Source organism: Volvox carteri, assembly GCF_000143455.1.
Source record: "Volvox carteri f. nagariensis unplaced genomic scaffold VOLCAscaffold_22, whole genome shotgun sequence".
Lineage (NCBI taxonomy): Eukaryota > Viridiplantae > Chlorophyta > Chlorophyceae > Chlamydomonadales > Volvocaceae > Volvox > Volvox carteri.
This window is the reverse complement of record NW_003307565.1, coordinates 1,301,191-1,325,956: the sequence shown is the minus strand read 5'-3', so window position 1 is coordinate 1,325,956 and position 24,766 is coordinate 1,301,191. Positions and strand designations below refer to the sequence as shown.

General features: G+C 54.0%; 2 protein-coding genes across 2 annotated transcripts; both read right to left on the bottom strand.

The window, feature by feature from the left end:
• Window positions 1-995: 995 nt before the first annotated feature.
• smc4 (structural maintenance of chromosomes protein 4) lies at window positions 996-13,956 on the bottom strand (the record flags this gene model as incomplete). The annotated part of the gene is made up of 32 exons (XM_002951131.1): window positions 996-1,240; window positions 1,498-1,657; window positions 1,819-1,899; window positions 2,013-2,096; window positions 2,400-2,459; window positions 2,818-2,926; window positions 3,049-3,097; window positions 3,491-3,725; window positions 4,274-4,353; window positions 4,449-4,530; window positions 4,774-4,882; window positions 5,174-5,259; window positions 5,422-5,502; window positions 5,909-5,983; window positions 6,359-6,520; window positions 6,706-6,866; window positions 7,484-7,693; window positions 8,030-8,127; window positions 8,417-8,521; window positions 9,114-9,194; window positions 9,599-9,732; window positions 10,118-10,279; window positions 10,433-10,567; window positions 10,765-10,905; window positions 11,299-11,394; window positions 11,859-11,937; window positions 12,433-12,485; window positions 12,715-12,792; window positions 13,190-13,366; window positions 13,452-13,553; window positions 13,675-13,764; window positions 13,837-13,956. 32 exons carry the CDS (start codon window positions 13,954-13,956, stop codon window positions 996-998), a joined length of 3,720 nt encoding a protein of 1,239 aa, XP_002951177.1.
• Window positions 13,957-22,911: 8,955 nt separating this feature from the next.
• On the bottom strand, window positions 22,912-23,661 carry VOLCADRAFT_91740 (uncharacterized protein; the record flags this gene model as incomplete). The annotated part of the gene is made up of 1 exon (XM_002951130.1): window positions 22,912-23,661. One exon carries the CDS (start codon window positions 23,659-23,661, stop codon window positions 22,912-22,914), a length of 750 nt encoding a protein of 249 aa, XP_002951176.1.
• Window positions 23,662-24,766: the final 1,105 nt, after the last annotated feature.

Here is a 24,766-nt window from a genome sequence, read left to right as displayed (position 1 = left end):
GCCTTTCGGTGGGCCTTCAAAAACGCATGGAAGACTGCGGCTGTGCTGCGTGCATGCCATCTCTTCGGTACATAACGAACATAAGATTTCTTCAGTAATTGGACTGGTGTTCTCGCTATGTCCGCTTTGAGAGCGTTGGTCTGCGCATATGTCTTGAGAGCATTACGTATATAGACGCGTTTTTTTGTTGAACGACGTGGTACGCACGCGTTTGCTTAGCTTCTCCGGATTAGCGCTTATTATTTGACTTTTTGATGAAAGGAAAGGAGAAAAATGTAGTCTAATTTGCCAATTGTGAAGGTTGCCCTGCGGTGCTCAGTAGCCGTCGGCAGCCGTGCGGAGGACTACTATATCGCCGTGCGCAACTGGCACGTGGCAACACCATGCTGCCCACTCTAGTTGTACAGTGAACTGACGTTTGGGATGCCGTGACCGCCCCTCTTAGCCTGGGGCTGTCTTACGGAGCGGGGTATGTGTAATCTCGTTAGCCACGCATCTCAAATGCAGTGCTTCTGCGGTATTCCGGGATCTCCACTGGTTGTCAACATTTTCACGCACCTCTCACTTTCTGGAATGCCTTGTCTGGTGCCTAAAACTGTCGCAAGGGGCAAAACAGCACAATTATGGCCCCATCTCCTGGCATGAACGCAATCGCCGTTGACCAAGGTGACCACACCGAATCATGCGTCGGCGTAAGTGGCTTTGCCTGCTCTCTGGTAATGCGTTGCAGTACATATGGCTGCATGATTTGCGCAGCGGCAGTGCTCTTGATGCGCAATTACGAAAAGACATGTGGACATGGCCTCTTAAGAAGCGTACATGCAATGGCAAGTGGCCCTGCCCGTCATGGTCAGTTTCGTTGGTTCAAGCCGGCGCAGTCATTCCGGCTCATCAAGGCCAGTAATATGCTCGTGATACGCTGCAGTTTTCGAAACCCTAACACCGCCGCATGCTCGGCGGCCATCCCTGACGCATCAAATAATACCCTGAGCACCTTATCCGCTCGCCACTTGGATGAAGCCCGGGGGCCGCTGCTCTTGATCCTCCTCCTTCTCTGGCTTCACTAACGCGAAGCGACCTGGGTTAATGGCGACCGTCTTGGTGGCATTGTCCGTCTTGTAGATGCCCACCAGCCGTTCTGCCAGTTCAAACATGTTGTTGCGCAGCGAGATGATGACGAACTGGGCGCCCGCGGTGCGCTCTTTAATGTAGTGGCCCACGATGGAGACATTCTTGAAGTCTGCACGTTGGCGGGAAAATCATAAAGCCAGGTAAGCTTCTTTCAGGGGCAAGTGCTCGTCGCGAATCCGGAAGAAGGGGCAGTGCCTCATGGGTGGCAACCGGATCGCATGGTACTTTGGAGTACAACTTGCCTGCCTATTGCAGCAATGCCCATTCGCCCAGGGTGTCCATCCTGCTTTTATGATGCATGCATGTCTGCCACAGCCGTCCTCTAGGCCCCAGCTGCGTTACCGCCTTCAGGTCCATTCGACTTACCCAGCGCGGCGTCAATCTCATCCATGACGTACAGCGGGTTGGGTTTGTAGGTGTGCAACGCAAAGACAAGGCTCAGGCTGCTCAGCGTCTTCTCGCCGCCTGACAGGTTTGATATGTTCTTCCAGCTCTTCTTCGGTGGCCGCACGCTGAAGACAATTCCCTGCGTTGAGTGTAAGAAAGTTACTCACCGCACGCACTACACTCGATGCGACACGGAAACAAGTTGCAGAGAGCCTCTTTCCGCCCCGCGAGTCGACCACCGCGAGACGACAATTCGACTATGACTGCAAGCAAGCTCTCCCCCGCTGTCCCAACATAAACACTTGCCTCCGAGAAGGGGTCCAGCGAATCGACAAGCTCTAGCTCCGCGTCGCCTCCACAGGTGATCATTTGATACACCTCCTGGAAAAGGAACCATGGAGCAGAAGCGCAACAGCAGACTGCTTAGCAAAGTGCATTGTGCTTGTCGAGTGCGGCAGCTGAGAAAGGCTGCCAGCAAGCCCCAGACCTCGCACCTTGAGGCGAAGGCTGATTGCCTCGAAGCCTGCCATGAAGCCGTCGAGCCGTGACTTGCGCAGAGCCTCGTGTTCCTTCCGCAGCTGCGGGGTAACCCGTGACACGCGCAATGTTGTCGTCAATCGGTATGTGTTCATATTCTAGAAATGGAACTCTAAGCATGAATTTACCACCACGTGACAAGAGAATTAAATAATGACACGCATTCCGGGGTTCATAGGGTGCTAATGCACCGATCCACGAGAAGTGGTTCCTTGATGCACCTCAGGAAGGGGCAAACGCTTAGATTGCGGGCGGGATGCCAGGACTTGAAGGATAGGGGCAAAATTTTCTCCCCTGGGTCGTTGCTCCTAGTTGCGATGCCCAACTCGATCCTACGCACGGACCTTGTCACGCTCTGCGGTTGCCGCCTCGAGCTCCTTGGCTCGCTCAGCGTGCTCCGCCATCTGCACGACAAAGATTCCCGAGAAGAAACACAACTCATCACCACGTCCAAGCCGTCGACATAGTGGACTGACACAAGAGAGGTCCCTGCCGGGCCAATTATGTTAGGAGCTTCCCGGCGCCAAGGCCGGCCGAAATTGCTATGGAACGACGAAAGTTAATGCCAACAGCATATGCGAAGCACGGCCTGCCTCTGCGGTGGCCCCACAACCGCCTCCTGTGATGACATCCAAGCAACAATACCGCACTACATTGTACATCACCATCACATACACATTCTGTGGCAGGGGCCCACCATACGAGACCATGTCAGCACCGCCGCGAACGACGCCAGGCGTCGCTGGTTGAGCCCTGCCTCACCTTCTGCTTGTACTCTTCAATGGCCATCAAATCCGGATTTAACTTCTGGAGGTCCGCATATAGCAACGTGGCCTGGACATAAAACAGCCAGCAGAGGTGATGTACATGGCTCATTCAGAACAGAGAGAAAAAAGCGTAGCAACGGGTTGCTGGACTTTCCAAGAGCCGTAAGGGACTGGCATTACTGTTGAGGCGCCAAGTATGGGTACGCAACCTATTAAGCCAACGTACATCGTCGGAAAGCGCATGGTCACAGATGCTATAGGATCAGGGTCAGATTCTAAGCATCTAGGACTGGCAGAGGGGCACGAAGAAGGACGCAGGAGAGGACGGTCTCACTGCACGGCACCAAGCTTGGCGCTTGCGTGCGGCCGCCACGGGGAGGGGGGAGGGGCCTGAACTAGCAGAGCTGCCGCCGCACCTTCAAAATCATATCATCGGCCAGCGCGGCGAGGCCGGAATCAGGCGTATCTCCGCGCAACTCATTCTCGTCCACCGTGTAGTCGTCGTTGCCTGCGGCACCGGACCCCGATCCGCGATCCATTATAGACGTAAGGAAGAAGAGACAGGGACTGCTCCCCATCAGGAGCAGCAGGAATGGGGCTTGTCCACTATAACTAGGGAGCTTTCAGGTGTCAATCCCTGTCTTCAGCTCGCCAAGTGCAATAAAAACGATTATCTGCCGACTTTTGCATGCGGAATGCCATGTGAATTCCTGAATTCAAGCTCCAGGGGAAAGACATACCGAGAACCTCGGCCAGCTGCTTCCGGTGCTTGTTGCGCTGCTCCATCAGCTCGTCGCCTCTTCTGCTTTCCTCCTTGGCAATCTTGCCCATCTTCTCCAGCTCCTCCTCGAGGGCGGTCGTCGTCTGCTTAATAATGCCGGAATTCCGTCGAATCAGGTCGCGCTGCGGATGCCATAAACAAGGGAAATTCGTTATTCCAAGAGGAGCATAGCTAGTGACTGAGCGCGAGTGAATGCGGGGAACGCCCGCAAACGTTGTGAGCCAGTGCCAACGCGCTTTATCGACAAGCAAGTGGTTGGCGCGACAGAAGGCCAGCCCAGGCGCGCACTGAAGCTCCGTTAATTGGTAAACACGCTGCTGTAACTAGGGATGTGTCTCATCCCTCCCTTACCGCGTCGCGGGCCTCCTCCAACTGCGCCCCGGTCTCGTTGCCGTTCGCCTCGTGCTCTTGCTTCTTGAGGAGGATCTGGTGGATATTGAACGGAAAGGTTTCCCTCGTTTAACATGCTCATACGCAGGTGCGCCGTGCGTCCAGGCAGCACATAGCTAGGAGGCAAGATATGTTGCATGAGCCCCTGGATGATCCCTACGGCTGGTTGCCTGCACCAGCATAAACCCATGCACGTCGCTATAAGGCTACAAAGCATGCCTCCAGACCGGAAGGCCCTCAAAGCGGCAGTAGCAAGTATCCCTGGCCTCCTTTTCCTTACCTTCTCCGCCTCGTCCTCAATGTTCTTGGCAACGTCCGCGCAGGCCTGAAGTTCGGCCTCCAGCTTCTCCTTGTCCTTGCCTGGGTAATGGGGCCCGGACGCGCAACCGACGGTGGGTGTTGCAGGCATGGCAGGAAAGGGTCGCGGAACAGGTCAAGCAGGGATAGGAACGTACCTTGCTTGCTGATTTCCTTCTTGATCTTCTCGATCTGCTTGCCGTTGGACTTGGCCTGCACCTGCTTCTTGCTGATGTCGGCCTGTAGATGGGCAGTAACGCAATCGTATATGCATGGTCATGCCGTGTTCTTCAGCAAATGCACCTCGAAACGGCTATGGTGCCACAGCGGGTGTGAGTGCATACAGGGTGCGTCTAGTAAAACTTGGAATCCAATTGTTTGGCAGGAACCCTTAAGAGTGCATGAAATCGTCAACACAACCTGCAGCACAACACAACCCTTTGCCCTTTACTGTGTAAGATACAGCCCGACACCATGACGCACCTCCGTCTCCTCAATCTTCTTGCGTGCCTTCTCCACCTTGGTCTTCAGCGAGCGCAGCTTCTCGCCACCTGCGGACGCGTGTTTATACACTATCCGTATGAACTTCCACCTTGGGAAACAGAAGATCACGTACGCCTCAACCCGCATCTCAGCCTGGATCGCGTGCTATACCGCATGATCTAGCATGTGAAACAAGACACATGGGACATGACCCATACAGGGCCCAACAGCAATCACACAGCAGCCCAAACCTGCATCGATGCCGTCGCCACAGAAGCCTGATCGTGACATGTCGCAACTATCCCCGCCTTAACTGGAAAGCAAGGACGGGAATGAGAACCTGCCTGCGTTGGTGATCTTATTCTGGATGGAGGTCGCCTTCCGCTCGAGGTCGGCGCACTGTTCCTTGAGAGTGAGCAGGTTGACTTGCTCCTTGGACACGGCAACGTGCAGCTCTTTGATCCGAGAAGCATCCGCCGCGTCCACCTGTGTGGTATCACGGCGTGTCGTGGTAAGCCCTTTGGGATTTTGTTAAAATTCAGGTAAGAGCCCAGACCTTGGCAGAGCGAATCCGTCCTCGAACTTTTTGTTGCTACTTACCTCACACAGCCAAACTTAGCCAGGAGGCTGTTTTGCTAGCATTCCTACCTTAGTTGCCTCCTGCAGACCGGACATGCGCTGAGCCAGGTCAGCTGCCCGCTGCGAGTTGGCCTCAGCTTCCATGCGTGCCTACACGTCCACCACAGCAGCACAAAGCATAGGGACCGTCAAAAATCTGCGAACGGGTGGCCACATCCACCCACACGAATAGTGGCGACCGGCTGATGGAAACCTTTTCCGCGGTGTTTCGGAACGAGAGTGCAGGACCATGTCCATGCGTTATGTACACACAACTGATACCCACATGTGACGCACGGTGACACGGACGAGACGCAGAGGAACCCATTTTGGCCTGCAGCTCGGTGCTTACCAATGTGCCGGCTATTATCAGCCCTGTCTATAAAGCTCTGGTTTAGAGCACAATGCACCACAAGGCTAACGTTACTCTTCTGGATATTGAACTGTTGATGTGCCTGGAGCGTGGGCCCGTGGAGTCGTGGGGTGCATGCGCCTGGACCGTCCTTTGGTGACTCACCTTGGGCAGGTCCGTCTCCAGCACCGCCAGCTCCTTCTCAGCTCCCCGCAGGGCGGTCTGGGACGCGGCCACCCGCTGTCGTGCAGCCTGGAGCGCCTGTGACCAGTCGGAACAGAAAGCCGTGTGGACTTTGCCAAGGACAGGAGAATGCCCAGAAGGGCATTGGGATCTCAGGCTCCTTGTGTTCGGCGAAGGGCCATTCCCTTACATGGATCTTTGCACATCTCAAAATGTTGAGTATAGCACGTACGTACGGCCATTGTCGCCAGGGCCGCAGCGGAAGGCAGGTACTGTTTAGTCCCTAGTGCTCAGTGGCTGTTCCATTGACGCCACGTTCCACCATGCACCATATGGGGGAAGCTATATGGGTTTGCAGTTGGGATTTCGCTCGGTGTTGCTGCATGTACACGGTTATACGAACTTGTGCAGACTCTGGTGCCCTTCACTTACCTGGCCCAGTTGGTCTGCCTGCTTATCAACTTCCCGAAGCTCGGCCTCAGCTGCGCGGGCGTCCGTTGCAGCGCCCCGCGGCGCCGCGTTGCCCAGCGCCATGCGACCCGTCTGCGGCCTGCCACCACCCGACATGGTGCCGCTGTCCGCAATGAGTTGCCCCTGCAGCAGCACGTTACCGCACGAACAGGCGAGGAGACGGGAATATGGTTTAACAAGAAATATATTGATGGGAGATGGCAAGGATGAGCGTTAATGCGTGGAGGTGCGCATAATACGACACATACGAGTGTCGTATTATGGTGTATCGCCGTTGTACTATTAACACACCGCACCGCTCCACCGACCTGCAGCGTCACCACGCGGCGGAAGCGCCTGTCCTGTCCGTACGCAATGCGAGAAGCCTGCTCCAGGTCGTTGGCCACCAGGGTGTTGCCGCAGGCGTAGAAGAAAGCTCGCCGCAGCTTGGGGTCCTTAATTTTGATCAGGTCAAACAGGCGAGGGCAGCCTGCACCGCACACAGTCCATTAAAACACCCGCAGCGCTGCCATGGAGAATTAAAACAGAGGGAAAGAAGATCGCCATGTACGTCATGGAATATAGTGTGATGCGATGATGGCAGTCAGGTTAACTGGTGGCGCTGCCCGCAGGTGCAATCCTCCCACCTTGGTAACTTGGTGCAAAATCCTCTGTCGGGAGATAGCCAACCCCCAAAAACGAGTGGCTGAACGCTGCCGGTAGCTGCTTCTATTAGGGCCATCATCACCATCATTATGATGAAGGGCCCACCAAGTAGTGAATATCTGAATGCTGTTCCAGTGGATCCCGAAGGATCGTCGGGATCGTCGGGAAACCTCAACCAACACTTTAGGGGCCCCCTAAGCCAAACCGCTAAGTAGTACCGTATCTGACGACACACCAGACACACATGCAGTCAAGTAGATTGGCTGATGGGTCCTTGACGAAAGAAGGGTTTAACAGCACCGCATGCTGTGACAGGGGTCCCCAGCGCCAAATGATAACGGCAGTAGCCCAATCTCATGCTGAAACCCAAATGCTCCTGCAGCTTCCTGCCGGCCACTGACGGACTCTCTCTGTCGCCCTCTCTCTCTCACACATACACACCTTCCGGTGTTTCAATGCGCTCCGATGCCGGCCGCTCCAGGTGCGCCTGCTTCTCAAGGATGAGGAACGTGGCGCAGCCCGCGTTGGTGCGGCGCAGGTGCTCGACCGCCCGCTGCGCGTCGCTGGCAGTCTCCACCAGCACGTTGTCCAGCGCGCCCACGGCAGTGGACACGGCCGCATCGTACTTCGTGTCAATGGCGCCTAGGTCACCTGTCGTGCCATGTAGCCCCACGTGGCATATAACAGTGAGTGACGTAACAATGCTTTTGACCGGATCACTGATGCTCGCCCGATCATAAATTATTGCGACAAGAAGGCGTGGAGAGATGGAGAGTAACACAGTTAACACACAGGGAAGCGAAGCCAGGACAGGGCTCACATGTACCCGATGCCGCCGTATGTGCTTGGACGGGCATGTGCTTACATAGCCAGGACAGGACAGGACGCGGTGTACACTTGGGAAGGATCGTAGGCTTTGGGTTATTCCTAGGGCACCTAAGCAGGGCAGCGGCAGTCGGCTGGATGGGGAGTGGAGTTATTCCTTACCGAGGCGGCCGTAGATTCCACTCAACTCGCCGCGGGACTTGGCCGCCATCAGCTCGCGCATGACACCGCTCTGGCCTTGGCTGGCACTCAGGTCGGCCCTGAAAGGGCAGGACGACAGCGAGAGGGGTCCGGCTTGGGCGGGTGACTTGGGGGAACAACGCACAGCTGAATTTTGGACCTGCAACTCACCTAATAGCAACAACTGTCTGTGGGCAGGAGTTCATCATTCCCTGCACCGCCAAGACATCACACCACGAGGTACGGATTGTACGCCGTCGCGTCTACACGCACAACCTGGCACACATGGGGCGCATCCCAAGGAAAGTTTCCTCCCTGCAGGAACATTATTAGGCCCCCGTCCCGAGGGCGACCCTTTCGGCCTTTTACCTCAGTTGTACGCTCTTTTCGCGGATCACGGCAAGCTCCTCCTCGACCTTTCTCTCCGCTGCTTGCGCGGCGGCCAGCTCTTGCTTGTGGCCCTCGATTTCCCCCCTGGAGTGGAGAGAGTCACGGCACCGGCACCGGCACGGGGTTCCGTAGGAAGGGGATCCAGGAAAAAACACTGAATATGGTGACTAGTCAGCGGCGCGAGGGCCTGTAGATTATGCGGTTGCTGTCCTGATAATAACGAGGAGCAAGGGGTTAGCGCACGCGCGTCTCCAGCATATGCTGGCCAGACTCCTCCAACCATTAAGGTGGTACGCAAAATACCCCGAAGAGGTGTAGCATTTACAGCACCCGAGCCAAGGTAAGGGTGCAGGAAGAAATTTCCGCATGGCGTTAAATGGAAAGCCTATACAATCAGGGCAGGATCCCCGCACAACAAACCACTTGCCGTAAGCAGGAAATGCCGTACAGGCCCTGCCGGGATCCAGTGTCCGTACAAGCAGCATGGTTATAGTGCAAGTGCGGTAATACTACTTCCCAAATTTCCCATCCTCTCTTGGGTCCAGAACAGGAACAAAAAACGTAACAAAGGATCTGCACATTCCCGTCGTTTGCGGCCCGGCCCTATCCTTCAGCCCTGCCCTATAGCGAGGCTCTACCTGACATACACCCTGCAACCCTTCAGCCCTTGCCTTACCGGCGAGTTTGGAGCAGCGCCTCCAGCTCCTTGATTCGCTGCTCCTTGCTGCCGGCAGCTGACCGCGCGTCCTCCAGCTCCCTATAACCAAAAGGCACAAAAATCGCTCGGCATGTCGTGGGGTCATGCAAGGGCATCGCATGGCATGGCGCGCGCATTCCTTCTTCGTATTCCTTCTGGACAGCCTACCAAAGCCTGGCCAGGCTCGCTGGTTGGCACCGTGAAGGCACACAGTGTGCGCACACAGGTACTGGAGCTCCTCGCTCCAGTCCATACGGCTCAACATCTTTTCTGCTTACACTGCGCAGCTCGCCTCCCGTTGCGAACTAGGGGCATCTCAACGCCGCAAGCTCCAGCAAGCTCAGTCAAGGGCCGAACATACAAGCATGTTACGTGTTTGGTGCCAAGATCCCGAATCGTCGCCCAGCCCGCTAACTCCGTAATTCTACGGCAGCACCCCGCCATCCTACAATTGCACTCCTCACTTGGTGGCCTTCTCCAGGCGCTTCTTCGCCTCCGTCTCCTGGCGCTGCAGCAACTCCATCTCACGCTGCCCCACGGAGATGCGCGCCTGCACCTCGCTGATCTTCTTCTCCCAGGGCGCCAGCTCGTTGCGCACCTGCGGGCGCATAGCGTGCCCAACCCCAACGCTCTACCGTTCTAACGAAAAGACGGAACCTAGGTAGTATGTGGGAATGGACCAGGCGTGATGAGACGGTGTCTAGACTCTCCATGGCCAGGTACCCTGTATGTAAAGGTATGGGGTAACGATGCTCAAGGCAATACCGCGCCGCATAGGCTGTGCTTATCCTTAGACCATACCCACGAATCTGTATCTGCATTCACGCGTTGCGGGCTATGGTACCTAAAACTGCGCTGCCCTGCTCGCTTTCACGCGTTGCGGGCCTACGCGAAGCCCCTGGTGAGTCGAGCCCCTTGTGGATTGGAGCGCCTGCAGTGAGGTGAGGGGGAAGGGAAAAGGGGGAAGAGAGGGAGAAACACACCTGCGACAGCTGTTGGTGGTAACCCTCCACCTCGCCCTTCAGCGCCTCCTTCATGCTCTCCAGTGCGGCCTCTGACTCGGCCAGGTCGGCATTGAGCCTCTCCAGCTGTGCTACGAGATGTGGCGCGGCAGCCTCGCACGCACGTTTCTCCTCATCCAGTTTCTGCGCAGTCCAAAAGGCGAAGCACCGCCGCCGGGATATGATAAAGCAAATTACGCAACACAAACGTCATGTACCATCCGCTTGGTGGCGTGCTCATGTGCCATTGCCCCGCATCCTATATTACAGGGGCACCCAAGCTATGCGCATTCGCACCTCAAGCTGCTGCACGTCCGAAGCCATCTTGTCGGTCGCTTTTTTGAGTTTCGTTTTTAAGGCCTTGACCGTTTCGTTGTTCTGCGCGTCCTTGCGCTCCAGCTCCTTGTATGCCTCGGCTGCGGCGTCGATTGCCTAGGGACATGAAAAAACATCGGCAAGTGAGGCTGATGACGAGGAAAACGCACGATGTGGGAGCCATGAACATGCCATGGACATAACGAGAAACACCCAAGTACCCAGGGTGCATCCGCTCTCCTCGCTACCAAACCAAAGGCATGGCTATGGCTTGAAGGTGAAAGCACAGTCGGCCCGCCACCTGCCTTGGTAACTGCCACATGCGCCTTCTCCGCTGTCGTATATTTCTTCTCCGCCGCCGCCAGCTCCTTTTCGTGATCCTTGGATTTGACGCGTTCATGCGCCAGCTTCTCCTTCAGCTCCGTGGTCTTTGCCTCCGCGGCTTTCAGTTTGACCTGGCCAGGGTGGGTGGGGCGTGGGCGGGGCCCGGAATCAACGGACCAAGGGAAACAGGGCGTCATGGCTCAACCCTAAGATCTTTAGTATCAACTTCCAGGTCGAGTACATCGGGCAGTGAGGAGAGCAGCACTAACACGGAGAGAAGCGGCGCGGTACAGGAGATGGAATGGGCAGCGGGTTTTGACACGTTTTGACTGAGTTGCGGTGCTGCCCATGATCCGTTAGGACAGGACCGAAGTTTAACTGGGGGAGATCCAGCATTCCGCAGCGTAGAGTGGCGGATGGCAGAGGCCGTGGTCAACCCCTGAAACACAAGGGAAACCATCGCGACGGAAGCAAGGATAGCCAAGGGCCATATGGCAGGCGGGCGCGGTCACGCAGAAACCTACCTGGACCTCCATGCCAAACACGTGTGTAGCGTTGATGTGAAGCTTTAGCATCTCCGCCTTCCTCTCAAGGTACTGCTTCGCCTCCAGCGCCTTATCCTGAAACGGGGAACGATAACCAAAGCGGCTATAAGGCCCGCAGGTGTACTGGCCGAGGGGCATACAGGATAGCTGGTTACACGACCGGCGAAGTGCTGCGACAGGGGATTTGCGCAAAGACGAAGCCCACAGAGCAACCGCCAAGCTGACCAGGGGCCTTCATCGCCATGGCAAAACTGAGTTTGTATGATCTGAGCTGCGGGCATTTTGTGTAATATTTCTCTTACGTGTTTTTTCTTTGCTGACGTAGCAATGACTGTGCGACGAAGCCCAAGCTACTCTCTTCACATGGCCGCTTCGGCAAAAGACGAGGTCGAGCTGCTGCATGGGGCCCAGGCGGACGTATGGGCACCAAGACGCTGGTGCCAGTGAATCGGCAACAAGCGCATGTCGCTGTAAGCGCTGCTTCCGTGGAAGCTTAGGAGTGAATGAAGCGGCCTGTGCCGGCGGCCGGCAAATCTCACCTCCAGCGCGTCCTTGTCCTTTTCGGCAGACTTGAGCCGGGCGACCATACCCAGCCGCTTCTCATTAACTTCCTCCAGCCTGCAAGGAAGGGAACAGAAACAAGGAAGCAGGCAGGCAGGAACGCAGCCAACGCGCGCCGCGCGTGACAGGCCGCACGCTGCGCAGGATACTCTTGTCGCTGGTGCCTATTGTGTGCGGAGGGTTTATCCGAGTTCAAAATTGCTTTCCCTCTCTTCTAAACTGCGACCTAGATAGAGCTCACGGTGCACAGCCCCATAATCGAGTTAGCTCATACACGGCTTTGCGTTAGAAATTTCAGGCATAGAATGGTTCGCACTGACGTATCCACACGCGGTAGCCCTCTGGATCACCGTGCCCGGGGTGGCTTCTACTTGGGGTAGCAGCGGTGGCACGCGACATCGGCGCGGAAAGCCTCGCTTGTGCGCAAGAAGCAGTGTAGTAGCTTGGGGGTGTTTGTGAACTCGAGGTCGTTGGGCCATCTGTGGTAAAGCAGCGGGAAGCTCGCCTGGGGCTCATAATCCCGCTGCCCCTCCTCCCTTCACCAATACTTACTTCTTGTACGCCTCCTCAATGGGCTGTACGTACTTGTCAGTGCCGATGATATCCTGCAAGGCATGGACCAAACTTAAGCCCAAGCAGATTTGCTTGACCTGACCCACATCGCACGACCCATTTCACATCACATGACCCAGATTTGCATTGACCATAACCCCCAGTTTTCTCCATGCCCACATTCCACATCAGCGGGAACTACTCAACCCAGATTCGCTTAAACCCAAACTTAAACCGAAACCACGCTGCCTCGAAATGGACCGGCTCGGCTTGGCAGCGTACCTCAAGGTACTCTAGCAGCCCGGTATCGTTCTTATCTTCGGCCTTGGACTTCATCATGGAGATCTGCTCCACCTCACCCTGCACCCGTAAGACCCGATGCCAAGGGACGCTGAAGGAGGACGACATGAATCAGCGCGGTTGGTAAGGGACAAACACACAGGTCATGTGGCTGCTCCGAAAGCTCGGCTTCGGGCTTTCCTGAAGGTCTTCCTGGACCATTTTGCCATGCGATTGTATAACTTGCGTGACGCGTAAGGTACATGACGTTCTGGTAGTCCGGTGTTGCCCGCAAAGTTTCCTTTTTACACAGTGTTTGGCGCATAACAGCTCCTCTTCGTGCGAGGAAGCCATGACCCAAAGCAAAATTCCGTCCACTGCTTTAGACGGAATTCCGCTTTGGGTCATGGCTTCCGCGCACGAAGAGGAGCTGTTAGATTTGTTATTTGCATGGAAAGCGCCTTGGGGGGACCCACACCTGTAAGATGAGAAAGCGGTTGTTGTCCAGATCGATGCCCTTTCCCTTGAGCAGGTCGGTGACATCCTTTGTGCTGACTTTGCGGCCGTTGATGTAGTAGTGTGACTCGTTGTTGCGCTGAGCAGTGCGTGCAACGTTAAACTCGGAACCCGGAATGACGGTGTACTGATCGCCCTCCTGTGAGAAAGTTCCATGGGCATGTGAGCATACCTCCCCTGAACACGGCACCCGGAGCGGTCTGAGCGCGACCCGGTAGCTCTACCTGATCTAAAATCTCCTGAAAACGAACTGTAACACGCGCCAACTCCAGGTTCCGGTGGTTCTGGGAATTGTGGATTAGCTCCGATACTTTGTTGAAGCGTAGCTGTAATTATAAATCCAGGGAGAGACCGCCGGTAATAGGCAGATGGAAAACGAGGGCTGGTAAGCTGGGTGCTGCCGTCCGGCTAGGGAGCGGCCCCTGGCGACGCAAACCCCGGTCCCACCTGCTTCGCCCTTCGCCCGAAAACGAAGAGCATCGCGTCAATTACGTTTGACTTGCCGCTGCCGTTTGGGCCTACCACTGCAGAGAAGGACTACGAACGAGAGGGACGTTGGCGGAAGCCCCGCACCTTCGGCACTGGCTTCGGCGTCCACGGCGTTCCTACCTTATGAAAGGGACCAACTTTTTGCTCCCCCGCATAGGATTTGAAGTTTTCCAGGATCATCTCCCTGATCATCAGCCGCTGTTTAGGTGCTTGCGCCCTGTCGGGTACCGAATTCGCCATGTCTACGTCGAGGCTCTGCAAGGTCCTATACCTGTGTATCTAAGTGTATCTAAGCTACTGCTTTTGACTTTCCTTCTAATTGTTTTCACCTATTTGCAGTTGCCCGTACCAGCACCGATGCCAAGCAGAGTGGTTGAAGCCAGCAGCGCGAAACATAAAAAACATAAAAGCATGTGGGCTGTTCAACAAACATGTACCAAAGATGCCTGCCACAGAAGTTACAAACCTGTTCACCTATTTTTCAAAGCTGTACCTGGATCTAGCTGTACAAAGAGCGCACTGCATCCTCGGGAAGATAAATCCATGCTGTTGACTATAATGCGGACATTTCACGAGAAGTATGGATATGAATCTAGATAGCTTACAGCAGAGCTGGATAACCAGGACCTTATACACTGGACCTCACCGTCTGGCCTGTTTGCAAACGCTATTACGGCTTAGGAGAAGCAGTCACGTCACATAGGGTTTAGTGGCTACTGTATTATCGGTTCGCTGGCCAGGGCGAGACCACAGCCATTTACGGGGTCAGCAAAACTAATCCGCGGCTTGCCCCAGCGCATCTTGCCGAGCCTGGTAGGCGCGATGTGAGCGATGCCCCAATAACCTTCACATTAAAGTATTACACAACTTATGAGACGTTAGCTGCTCCTGCACAGAATTACGTTTATCCAGGCGACGGCAGCCAAGCCGTTGTCATGCACCACGCTTTCCTGTACACATGCTGCCTTTCATGCCCACAAATTGTATAAAGATGGCCGTTTTCATGCCCGTAAACCTTGCCAAACCTATAATGAAAAAATCACGGCATCGTATGCACGCAAGTACCAGGTGACACGCACAACGTCCTCTCTAACGATGACCATGCTTATTCCGCAATTATACGCATACATGCGCCAAAACCAGTGATTCGAACTGGACACACGGGCGGCAACCTTAAATCGTCAATAAAGCCGCACAGCCCGCAACAACCATGGGGCGATTGTCCAAGGCGTCACAGGACCCCCAATCCTACTAACCTTATTACCCCTACAGCACTCGTCAACTATTTGACACCAGCAGCCGCTTCCGATGTCCTTCCCGAGCCCCCTTTCTAACCAACAGCTTCCCCTCGACATGCAACACGCCATCTCACAACGAACGCGGCGCGATGCTGTGGCGCCTCCCGCCGTTTCCCGCAGAACGAAACACAAGAAATCTCGTCCATACTTGCGCCGATAAAACCATGGTCACACCTGTAGAGAACAGCTGCCTCCCGGCCAAGTTGTTCACAGCACACACAGAACAAGATGCACCGCAAACATCTGCCATGAACCACCCACAAACTCCTTGTACAAATCATTTACAACCCAATAGTTCATGTACAGTTCACATCTGAGCGACCGCGGAACATGAGTCAACTTAGTTGGCTGACAGCCTCAAATGGAAGGATAGACCTTTAACGACGCAAAGGGCCAACCCAGGCGACCAAGGGTGCTACCCAACGATCCTTCGATGGTTGGGTTGCAATACAGCCACCCACAAACAAAGGCACGAAATATGCACCATGACATAAGTGTTTACCGTGGCACGCATACATGCCGATATGCACATATACCCGCGCGTTCTACGGGGCCGACATCCAAACTCCGACGGTTGGGTGGTGGAGCTGGAAAAAGGTGGGTAACGGCACACGATAGGACGTGTGAAATGTAATGCCAGCATCAGCCCCCGCCTCGAGGAAATGATGCTACTGGTTTCACGTGTGGTATCAGTTTACGCACTGCTTATCCACGCTCGTGGACTACCAGTGGTGTTCATCAATTGCACTTTCGACAATGAATGGTAGGATGGAGGAACCATGGCGCTGTGTAAGAGCTCTGGATCAGGCACAATCCAAGGCCTGAGCGGGGCCCAGGTGCAGCTCCAGAGCAAGAATCTACCGTTGGGGCGCTGGGGGCCGCAAGAGCTGGGGCGAGGATGTTCCCACGCCTTGGAAAGGATTGTTGGGCCGGGGCGAGCCCAGCCCACGGGCGCTGCTTGCGTACGACGGTGTGGTCGCAGAGCAGTTGTCCCGCACACCGACGGTTGCCAGCAGCTCAGCCCATGAGTCATCAATATGGTCAGCGCCGCATGTATGGCACTTCCAAAACACGATGCGATGACCTGTCATTGAAGGGACACAACTAGCGTTACAATCTCAAGGAACTGTGGCAGGGCGACTCTTGGATGACAAAGATCTTGTTAAATATTATACATTGCATGCTATTCAAATCAAATCTCACGCCTGTCCTGCGTGTGATGGGTCATGGTAGACGAGCAGGGTATGATTCGCCCACCGTTTGGAGGATCAGTGATGTAAGGCTCGCGCCTAAGTCTCTTGGCCACTATCTCCATTTGTTCTTGTGCACCCTTGAACTCGCGCTTCCATAGAGTCCCGCAGGTGGCGCAGGCCGTCAGCTCCGTGAAGTGGCTGATGTCATTAAGCTCCATTCCCGACATGATTAACTTCCTTTTCTTTGGGGTATATCGAGCTTTTAAGTGGTGGGTAGTGTGAAGGCGCGATAATGAAGGGTCAGGACCTAGTTTTATGGTCCTTAAGATGATCATAAAGGACTGAAACGATATTTATATTCAATACTAATAGTGATTAGGTTAGCCTCACGTTTCTGCAGGCTCACTACACTGTGGCTTGGCTTCGGAGCGGGCGTTTCCGTTCCGCAGTAAAGAGCTTTGCATATTTAAACCTACATCTTGACCATTTACCATATAACGTTTACGCACAAAAGCATATATACTTATAAGTCTAAAGCAGCTAAGGCAAGTAAAATACCGAAGACACCCAAAACACCTAACAGGGTATTTCCACTAGGCCGCACACTTAACATTAAGTTCAAAAAATCTCACACCTGGCTCAGCAAATCATGCAAGCAATAAGAAACTAATTGAAAGGGAACCAGGCCGCTCCTAACAACTGGGAAGCGTAAGCTGACTTTACTGGCCGATATACTTGCGTAAGCACAGAAGATCGGGCTTTTCAATATCAACTTAGACTTACAATGTTCATAAAATGGTCCGCTTAAATAATCATAATAGCGCGCCATTGTCTCACACGGAGAACCACAGGATCAAGCTCCACTAGCTCCGAAGTTTCGACATGGTCTCAGAAGCGCGCGCTAACGAACTGCAAAACCTTACACACTCCCCTCCTTAAAAACAAGCACCGTCCTCGGTGCGAAAACGTCACTAAGCGGCCATAGTCGTGCGCCTCTCCGATTCCCTGAACGAAATCGGTACCAGGCTAACGAGGGGAAGGCAAAAGGGAACCGGAGTCAAGGCAAAACCTTCCCCGCACTGGATACCGGCCTAAAATGTGGCGCACGACTCCTACCATATCCGGCTTAAGAATCCGGAAATACGCAAAAGCTGCTACGAAAACGACTTAAATCTGACCACACGGAACCCAAATACCCAGACGCGAACACACCGTGAAATGTAATACCACACTACGTTGAACTGACTGGTGTAATCTACGGACAGGAACAGAACGAAGACGCACAGATATACCGAATACACATGATGACACACACACACACATCCAGCCGCAGCTCTACTCTGCCAAAAACTGTACGATCCTTGGGGCATGCTCCGGGAACTTGGCTCTGAACCACGCATAGCGATCTGATAGCCTGAACGCGGTCCAGCTTGGGCTCCTCAGGAAGGCACGAAGCGCTGGCAGGTTGTGCACGTCGTCGTATGGTTCCCATGAGGGGTCGCGTTTACTACTTGCGGACCACTGCACGAGGAACATGACGGACGGGCGTGCGCGCTTGTTATACCCTAGGCGAACAGCTGTAACAACGGTATCTGCACTGTCATACGGGGATTCTAGTGCAGTAGGGGCTGCAGGTGGAGGTGGTGGGCGGCCGGGAAAGAGCGCTGGGTCGTTGTCCGTCCATGGGAGGAGGCGGCTGATGTGGAATACTGGATGCAAGCGGCAGGGGGAATGGGGAATGACGGTGTTGCCGCTGGTGGCGGTGCTGGTGCGCCAGTCCACTTGGGGGTTGTGAAAAGTGGGTGATAAGATGAACTATGTGGGATCGAGGTGGTGAAGGGTGGTCCGGTGGTTGGGGTGGGGGTGCTAGATGGGGAGTGGAGATATGTTGGATGAGGTTTTTAACAGGTGTGGAAGGTGGCGACGGATGGTTGGCGGAAGCGAATGATAGATGAGACGAGGTGGAGACGTGGTGAAGGGTGGTATCGGGAAACAGGGTGGCGGATGTAGACGCTAGAGTAAAGGGATGTAATCAATGTTCGCCTGGCATGCTCCCGTCGTTGTCGACGTTGCAGCTGCACGAGCACGCTTGCAGCCGGTACGACGGGCAGGCTTACGGACGATTTTAGCGAGACGAAGAACGTTAAACGCTACGTTGTTGTTCGTATGCACAGCAGACGACGTCGGCAGGCTGTGGCTGACCGTATCTGCCGGCGACGGCCTAGTGGCCGGTTTAGCGTTGGTCTGGGGATCGGTTGCGGGTGGGTAGCTTCGTGTCTGTGATAGCTGCGGGAATCGTCGTGCTGTCGTCGGAGGGAATGTAGGTCTTCAGGAATGGATGACACGGAGGAGCAGGAGAGTGAGCGGGCGGGTGAGCGGGGCGGTGATACATCGGGAAGCGTAGGAAGGGCTCCATAGACGATTCGCCCGAGTTTGGTGGCGGTGGAAGCAATGGTTGTGAAAGAAGACGATGATTTCGACGATGACGTTGTCAGCGGTGTCGATGATGACGACGAAGACAAAGACGATGTGATGAAGGCGAAGACGATGTGATGAAGGCGAAGACGATGGCGCGATGGCGCGATGGCGCGATGACGACGAAGACGATGGCGACGACGATGAAGAGCTCGGCGAGAAGGATCACCTAGGCTCTGATACCAATTGAAAGGGAACCAGGCCGCTCCTAACAACTGGGAAGCGTAAGCTGACTTTACTGGCCGATATACTTGCGTAAGCACAGAAGATCGGGCTTTTCAATATCAACTTAGACTTACAATGTTCATAAAATGGTCCGCTTAAATAATCATAATAGCGCGCCATTGTCTCACACGGAGAACCACAGGATCAAGCTCCACTAGCTCCGAAGTTTCGACATGGTCTCAGAAGCGCGCGCTAACGAACTGCAAAACCTTACACTAGTTAAATACATTAATAGAAAGTAAAAGTTCTTTAAGAAAATCGCGTAAAGGGGCTCCGTACGCGAAAAGCCGAAGGGCCCATTGGAAACGCCTCGGACACTAAGTCCGCCTTAGTGGCACACTAGTTATCAGGGCCTCAGACCTGCTGATAACTTTCAAAGTGGACATTAACTTCCGAGCGGGAAAATTCATAGTCAGCCATTTTCCTTCTTCATGGCCCTACGTTGGCTTTTGTATTTTCCTTTATCCACAGCCGCAAATAGCCCGCTAACCAGTGGAATTCACAGCAGGACCGGTCGAATTGCCCACATTCCAGCAATTTGCCGACCAAACTGTAATGATTTGCGCATTAAATTACACCCACTCTTACTATAACAATGGTTTGGTGCCTTTATAGCAACCTGTCGTATGGTTCCGGGGCGCTTAGTGGAAACACCTGTCCACTGCCACACACTAAGTCCACGTTAAAGATAATGTCCAAAAGTTAGTGTGCGGCCAAGTGGAAATACCCTGTAAAGCACTCAAAACACTAAAAACAAATAAAAAAACTCAAGAAAGTTCATGGTGTACGTTGTTGCTGGATTATCGCTCCATTTCAAGGGATAGAGGGTCCCACACTTTACACGCTACAACTGCACGGATAGGCAGATATACACATGAATTTATCGCAGCTTATGACGCTGCAGCAGCTATGCTATGGGATAAAATCTTTGAAACGGCACAAGCTGGTTGCCGTCGGAGTTGTCAGTTACCGCCACCTAAAATTCGTGATCGTGATTATTCCTGTGTCCAATAAGCTATTACGTTACTGTTGCTCGTGAGACTGTATGCATATCTGTATGTTGGAGGTATAATCCTGTTCGGTGACCAGAGGTCGGCAAATAAGGCGGGTCCTGCGGGTCCGTACCACAGTACCCGCAGCCAAAATTCGGCTTAATTCGGCATAATTCATTTTCAGGCTGAGAAGGAAATGGCTCCAGTTGGCGACTGGAGGAAGCATTAGTTCCTACCTTGCCCGGTCTGCAGAGCCCGACATCAGGAGCTGGCTGAGAGAGAAGGAAGAGAAGAATACTAAGCTTACAAAAAAAATGGTGTAGGGATGCCTTAAATAGTCTGGCAAAGCCTTGCACGACGCAAAGTCGTACTGAACAAAGCTAAACCATACAAACACAAATTCCTCACATTTCCCCGGTCTGTCAAAGCTGCAATATCCTCTGTGCCATTACAGTCGCAAGCACGAGGTTCCCTTGCAACACTGCTTACGTCACAACAGTGGCATGCTCAGGCAAATGCAACTCCATCCAATGCCAAGACATGACTACATATGGGACTGCAGACAGCTAGCCACATAAGGCAAGGTGTTCCACCAAAGACAAACATTTAGACAGCAGAGGCTGGTTGAAATGAAACACACGGTCGACTTGAGCCAATCCGCAGGTGCACACAGACACAAGGGCCAACATCGAGCTCCACGGCATGATGAGAAGTGATGGCCTTCAGCAGGACGTTGGATCGACGATGAAGATAACGAAAACGATCGAACTCGAGAAACGTGGGGTGCGCAAGCATCCAGTCGCTGTCAACCCGATGCACTCCTGCTGTGGAGGCTGCTGCAACACGAGCACGCATACAACCTACACGACGGGCAGGCATACTGGCGACCAGGGCACGGCGCTTAACGTTGAGCGCATGAGGTAGAACGACGGGCTGTCAGCTTCCGCAAACGATGGAAGCAACCGGATATGGCCCATTCTTGAGCCCAAACCAAACGTGAAACTGCAGTTATGTCCTATAGCCTTCATGGCTTGCTGTACGGTTGCGTTCGAGGTGCCGACTAGGACAGGGTGAGGCGGAACCGGGCTGCCAAAGGGCCTTACACTACTGCAGTACTGCTGCTCTCGGAGCGCCAGGGGCGTGTGTGCACTGAAGCGCAGTCTAGCACCACATGGCGCGGTTAGAGTGCACACAGCGCTGTCCAGCGTGGCCACACCGGCATGGCCGAAAGAACTGACACACAGCACTAGACGACTAAACGCAGCATTAATAACTGCGTCCACTTGTCACCCGCCCTGAGGGCAAACCTGAAGCGTCAGCGATGCATGAACCACATCATGGCCAGTGGGGCTGGCCAGGCAACATTCCTAGCGTGCAGCAATGCTCTAAAGGTGCTGTGGCCGTGCAGTGATCGCTGTACAGTGGTGTGTCTGGCGTTCTGAGTGGGCTGCCCAGTCACTAAGTCTCCAACTGGGCCGAGCCTGCCGTTTGTAAACGAAGGGACGCTGGGGCGGGAGGGAGGGAAGTGAGAGCAACAATAAGCTCCAATAGTGTAGGCAAAATGCCGGAACTATGGAGCTGTCAGCTGAAATAGCAAATTCGAATTCTTGGCAAGCCGTAAGGCTGCCATACATAACTTAGCTTAGAGGCTATACTCGCTTCGCTCCTGCTGCATCTAAGCTACAATTATGCCCTATAGCCTTCATGGCTTGCTGTACGGTTGTGTTCGAGGTGCCGACTAGGACAGGGCAAGGCGGAACCGGGGCTGCCAAAGGGCCTTACACTACTGCAGACAGAAAAGATAGCAGGAGGGCCCCTTGGCTCAGGTGAGGCCCAGGTTGCGCGTGGTTTCCAGAGCGACATCATCTTCAAGCCAGGTGTATAGCTGCACCATTGAGTCTGTCTTCCATCGGCCGTGGGCCTTGCAGGCCTCTTCAGATACCCCTCTGGCTGCTGCTGCACTGTTTCCCCCGATGCGCATGGAGTGTGGCATGATTCTTGTTGTATCTGCAGGAAAAGAACCGATCGGCGGATGCCAATCCCCTGATATCCAGAATACAACAATTCCGTGCTTTGATGCCCACAGCATTGCACATGGCAGTGACTTTCTCCCGGAAAGAGGTGTAGCTCAGGCTGCTGATAGGTGACTGAACAGAGCCGGTCCTCTGCTGCAGCTGGTGGCCTTTCTGTGTCGCCTTTACCCTGCACAGCAGCGGACCCACATCCTCCGCGGGGGAACTGGACACACGGGCATAGTTCCCAAGCGACAGCAGCCTCTCAGTAGGGCTGGGAAAAACACCGTAATCCCTTAAAATGGACCGTAATTGCTAACGGTGTAATGCGCAACGCCGTAAATACTGAAATTTACGGTGGGTTCCGGGGCAAAGTGGACCGTAACGATTTACGGTCCTCGTTGTCGGAGCGAAATCCTTTCTTTCCTTTTATATAACGATATATAAGCTTATTTCATACCTTTTTACATAGTTTTATCAGGGTTACTTGCACCTAAGCTTGTATTTAGCCGCGATATGGGTGACATCCAGCCAAAGGCGGGCTCCGACACTGCCCCTGGTAAGCCGCTGACCATGAAGCAGCGTTTCTCAGCCCAAATGAAGGGCAGCACCTTGCTGGGAGCTGTGCCCAGGACTGCGGCCGGACTTCCCAGTCTCGCTCCAGATGCAGTCCTCAATGCGAGCGCGGTGCTCCGGTTGAAATGGTTTCGCCTCATTCAGCATTTTTTGGCTGTCGTTTGTGATAATTTAATCATAGGTTAATGTATAATAGTCTTTTTAAGACTATCCCGTAGCTCCAAGGGACGAAATGGCATGTTTCGAGGTGTGGTCGTCGGTATTGGCTCGCACGCTTGCGGTCCGACCGTAATTTGGACCTTTTGGTAACCGTAATTACATTACACCGTAAGGACCGTCATTTTACTGTGTTTTTGGGGGGTCACCGTAATTGCTTACGGTGTAATGCGCAATTTCGTAAGGACCGTAACCGTAATTCCCAGCCCTACCTCTCAGTCAAGCCCACTGGACAAGCCACACCTCCCACGCGCGCGATCCGTACGGTCTGCCCTTTGCCCTCCTGGTCCGTTTCGGACCTAGGCGGTGTAATGGCCATGTGAGTGTCGTGCAGGGTGAGCAGGTCGTACTTGACGGAGATTTGGGCTAGGTCGTTGAACCTCAGGAAACCAGCGAACATGACCGATATGGCTGCTACCATCATCAGGTCTGGCAGTGATGCATCTGGCCCAGCAAAGTGAGTAGCCAACATGCGGACATGCTCTGGTTGCATGCTTTCCCTGTGCAACTTCTTCCCTTGCAGTGTGCGCCTGCCCAGGTCCCGAACGAGGTACCATGCTGGGTGCTCCCGTGGTGAGGGGCAGCCTGCAAAAAAGAAGTGGCAGGCAATAGCAGCACTCACCACCGTGACACAACCCGGACCTACTTCATCTGCTTGCGCAGTTTGGTGGACGTGCATCAGGTACATGGCCACTATCTCTGGCCTGATATCGTAAACGTCGCTCGCCTGAATGTGTAGTAGCTCTGCCCAATCGAGGAATTCCTGCCATGGCTCCTTGTACTGGGCGACCGTGCTGCTAGCGTGCGCCTTGTGCGCCTGGCTTGCCAACGCCAGAGCTAGACCCAGGATCATTGGGTTAGCGTCCAAGGGCACCTGGCCAAGCAGTGTCTGCATGCGTGCCCTTACTCCTGTGAAAGCCGGGGGGCATAAGGGTCGGGGGGTGCAGTGATCCGGCATGAGGATGGGGTTTGGAAATCGATGAGGAATGCAAGCGACAGCCAATTAGCAGCCCCTTTTGTAACCTCGTTTCCCGAAGACCCTGCCAGGAAGAGATCATATGCCTTGCCCAGCTCTCTTAGGCCGTGGGCACAAGGTGCAAACCACTCCCCGTCTTGAGTCAGATAGGACCGCCAGTCGCGCATCGGCCAGAGGGGGACAATCAGACAGATGCACGCTTTGCACAGTTCTGCATGCCGGAGGACTTTAAGTAGCAAACAGAAAAGCGGGTTCACCCAGCAATTCCGTCCCCAGTCACTCGGGGAAAGACTTGGTCATGGATGGGTTTTCCAGTCATGGATTTGGTCATGGATGCGGTCATGGATCCGGCCATAATTTGCCATCAAGTCATGGATTTGGTCATGTATGTGGTCATGGATCCGGTCATAATTTGTCATTAAGTCATGGATCCGGTCATGGATCAGTTCATAGTTTGCATAAGCAAGTGCAGGATATGACTGGTTGGGGTCATGAAATGCGTGGTCATGATGTCATTTATGATGGGATTTATGACAGGTCATGGGACCGCAATATGACCGTATTCAGTCATGGCTCCACTTTATGACCCCATGAGGTCATAAAGGTGGTCATGTACCTGCTCATAAATATGCGGAACATGACCAGGTCATATTGTGCATGGTATTCCATGATGCAACAATGCAGGCCATGACCACCCTGGCCCATGTTTTGCACTCATTCCATGAGTCGTACACTGCACTCCATGACTACCCGGGCCCATGTTTTGCACACATTCCATGAGTCGTACACTGCATTCCATAACCACCCTGGCCCATGTTTTGCTTGGTTTACATGACTCGTACACTGCATTCCATGACCACATTGGCACATGTTTTACATTGTTTACATGAGTCATACACTGCACTCCATGACCACCCCTGGCCCATGTTTTGCGCACATCCCAGAAGTTGTTCACTGTGGGCTTATAAGTCATGACCAGCAACCCATCAATATGTGGGCTCCAGACTCCAAGTCTGCTATCGCAAATAAATGTATGTACTCCAACACTCCACACCGTTAAGGTGACAAACCTCAATGTTTCAGTGAT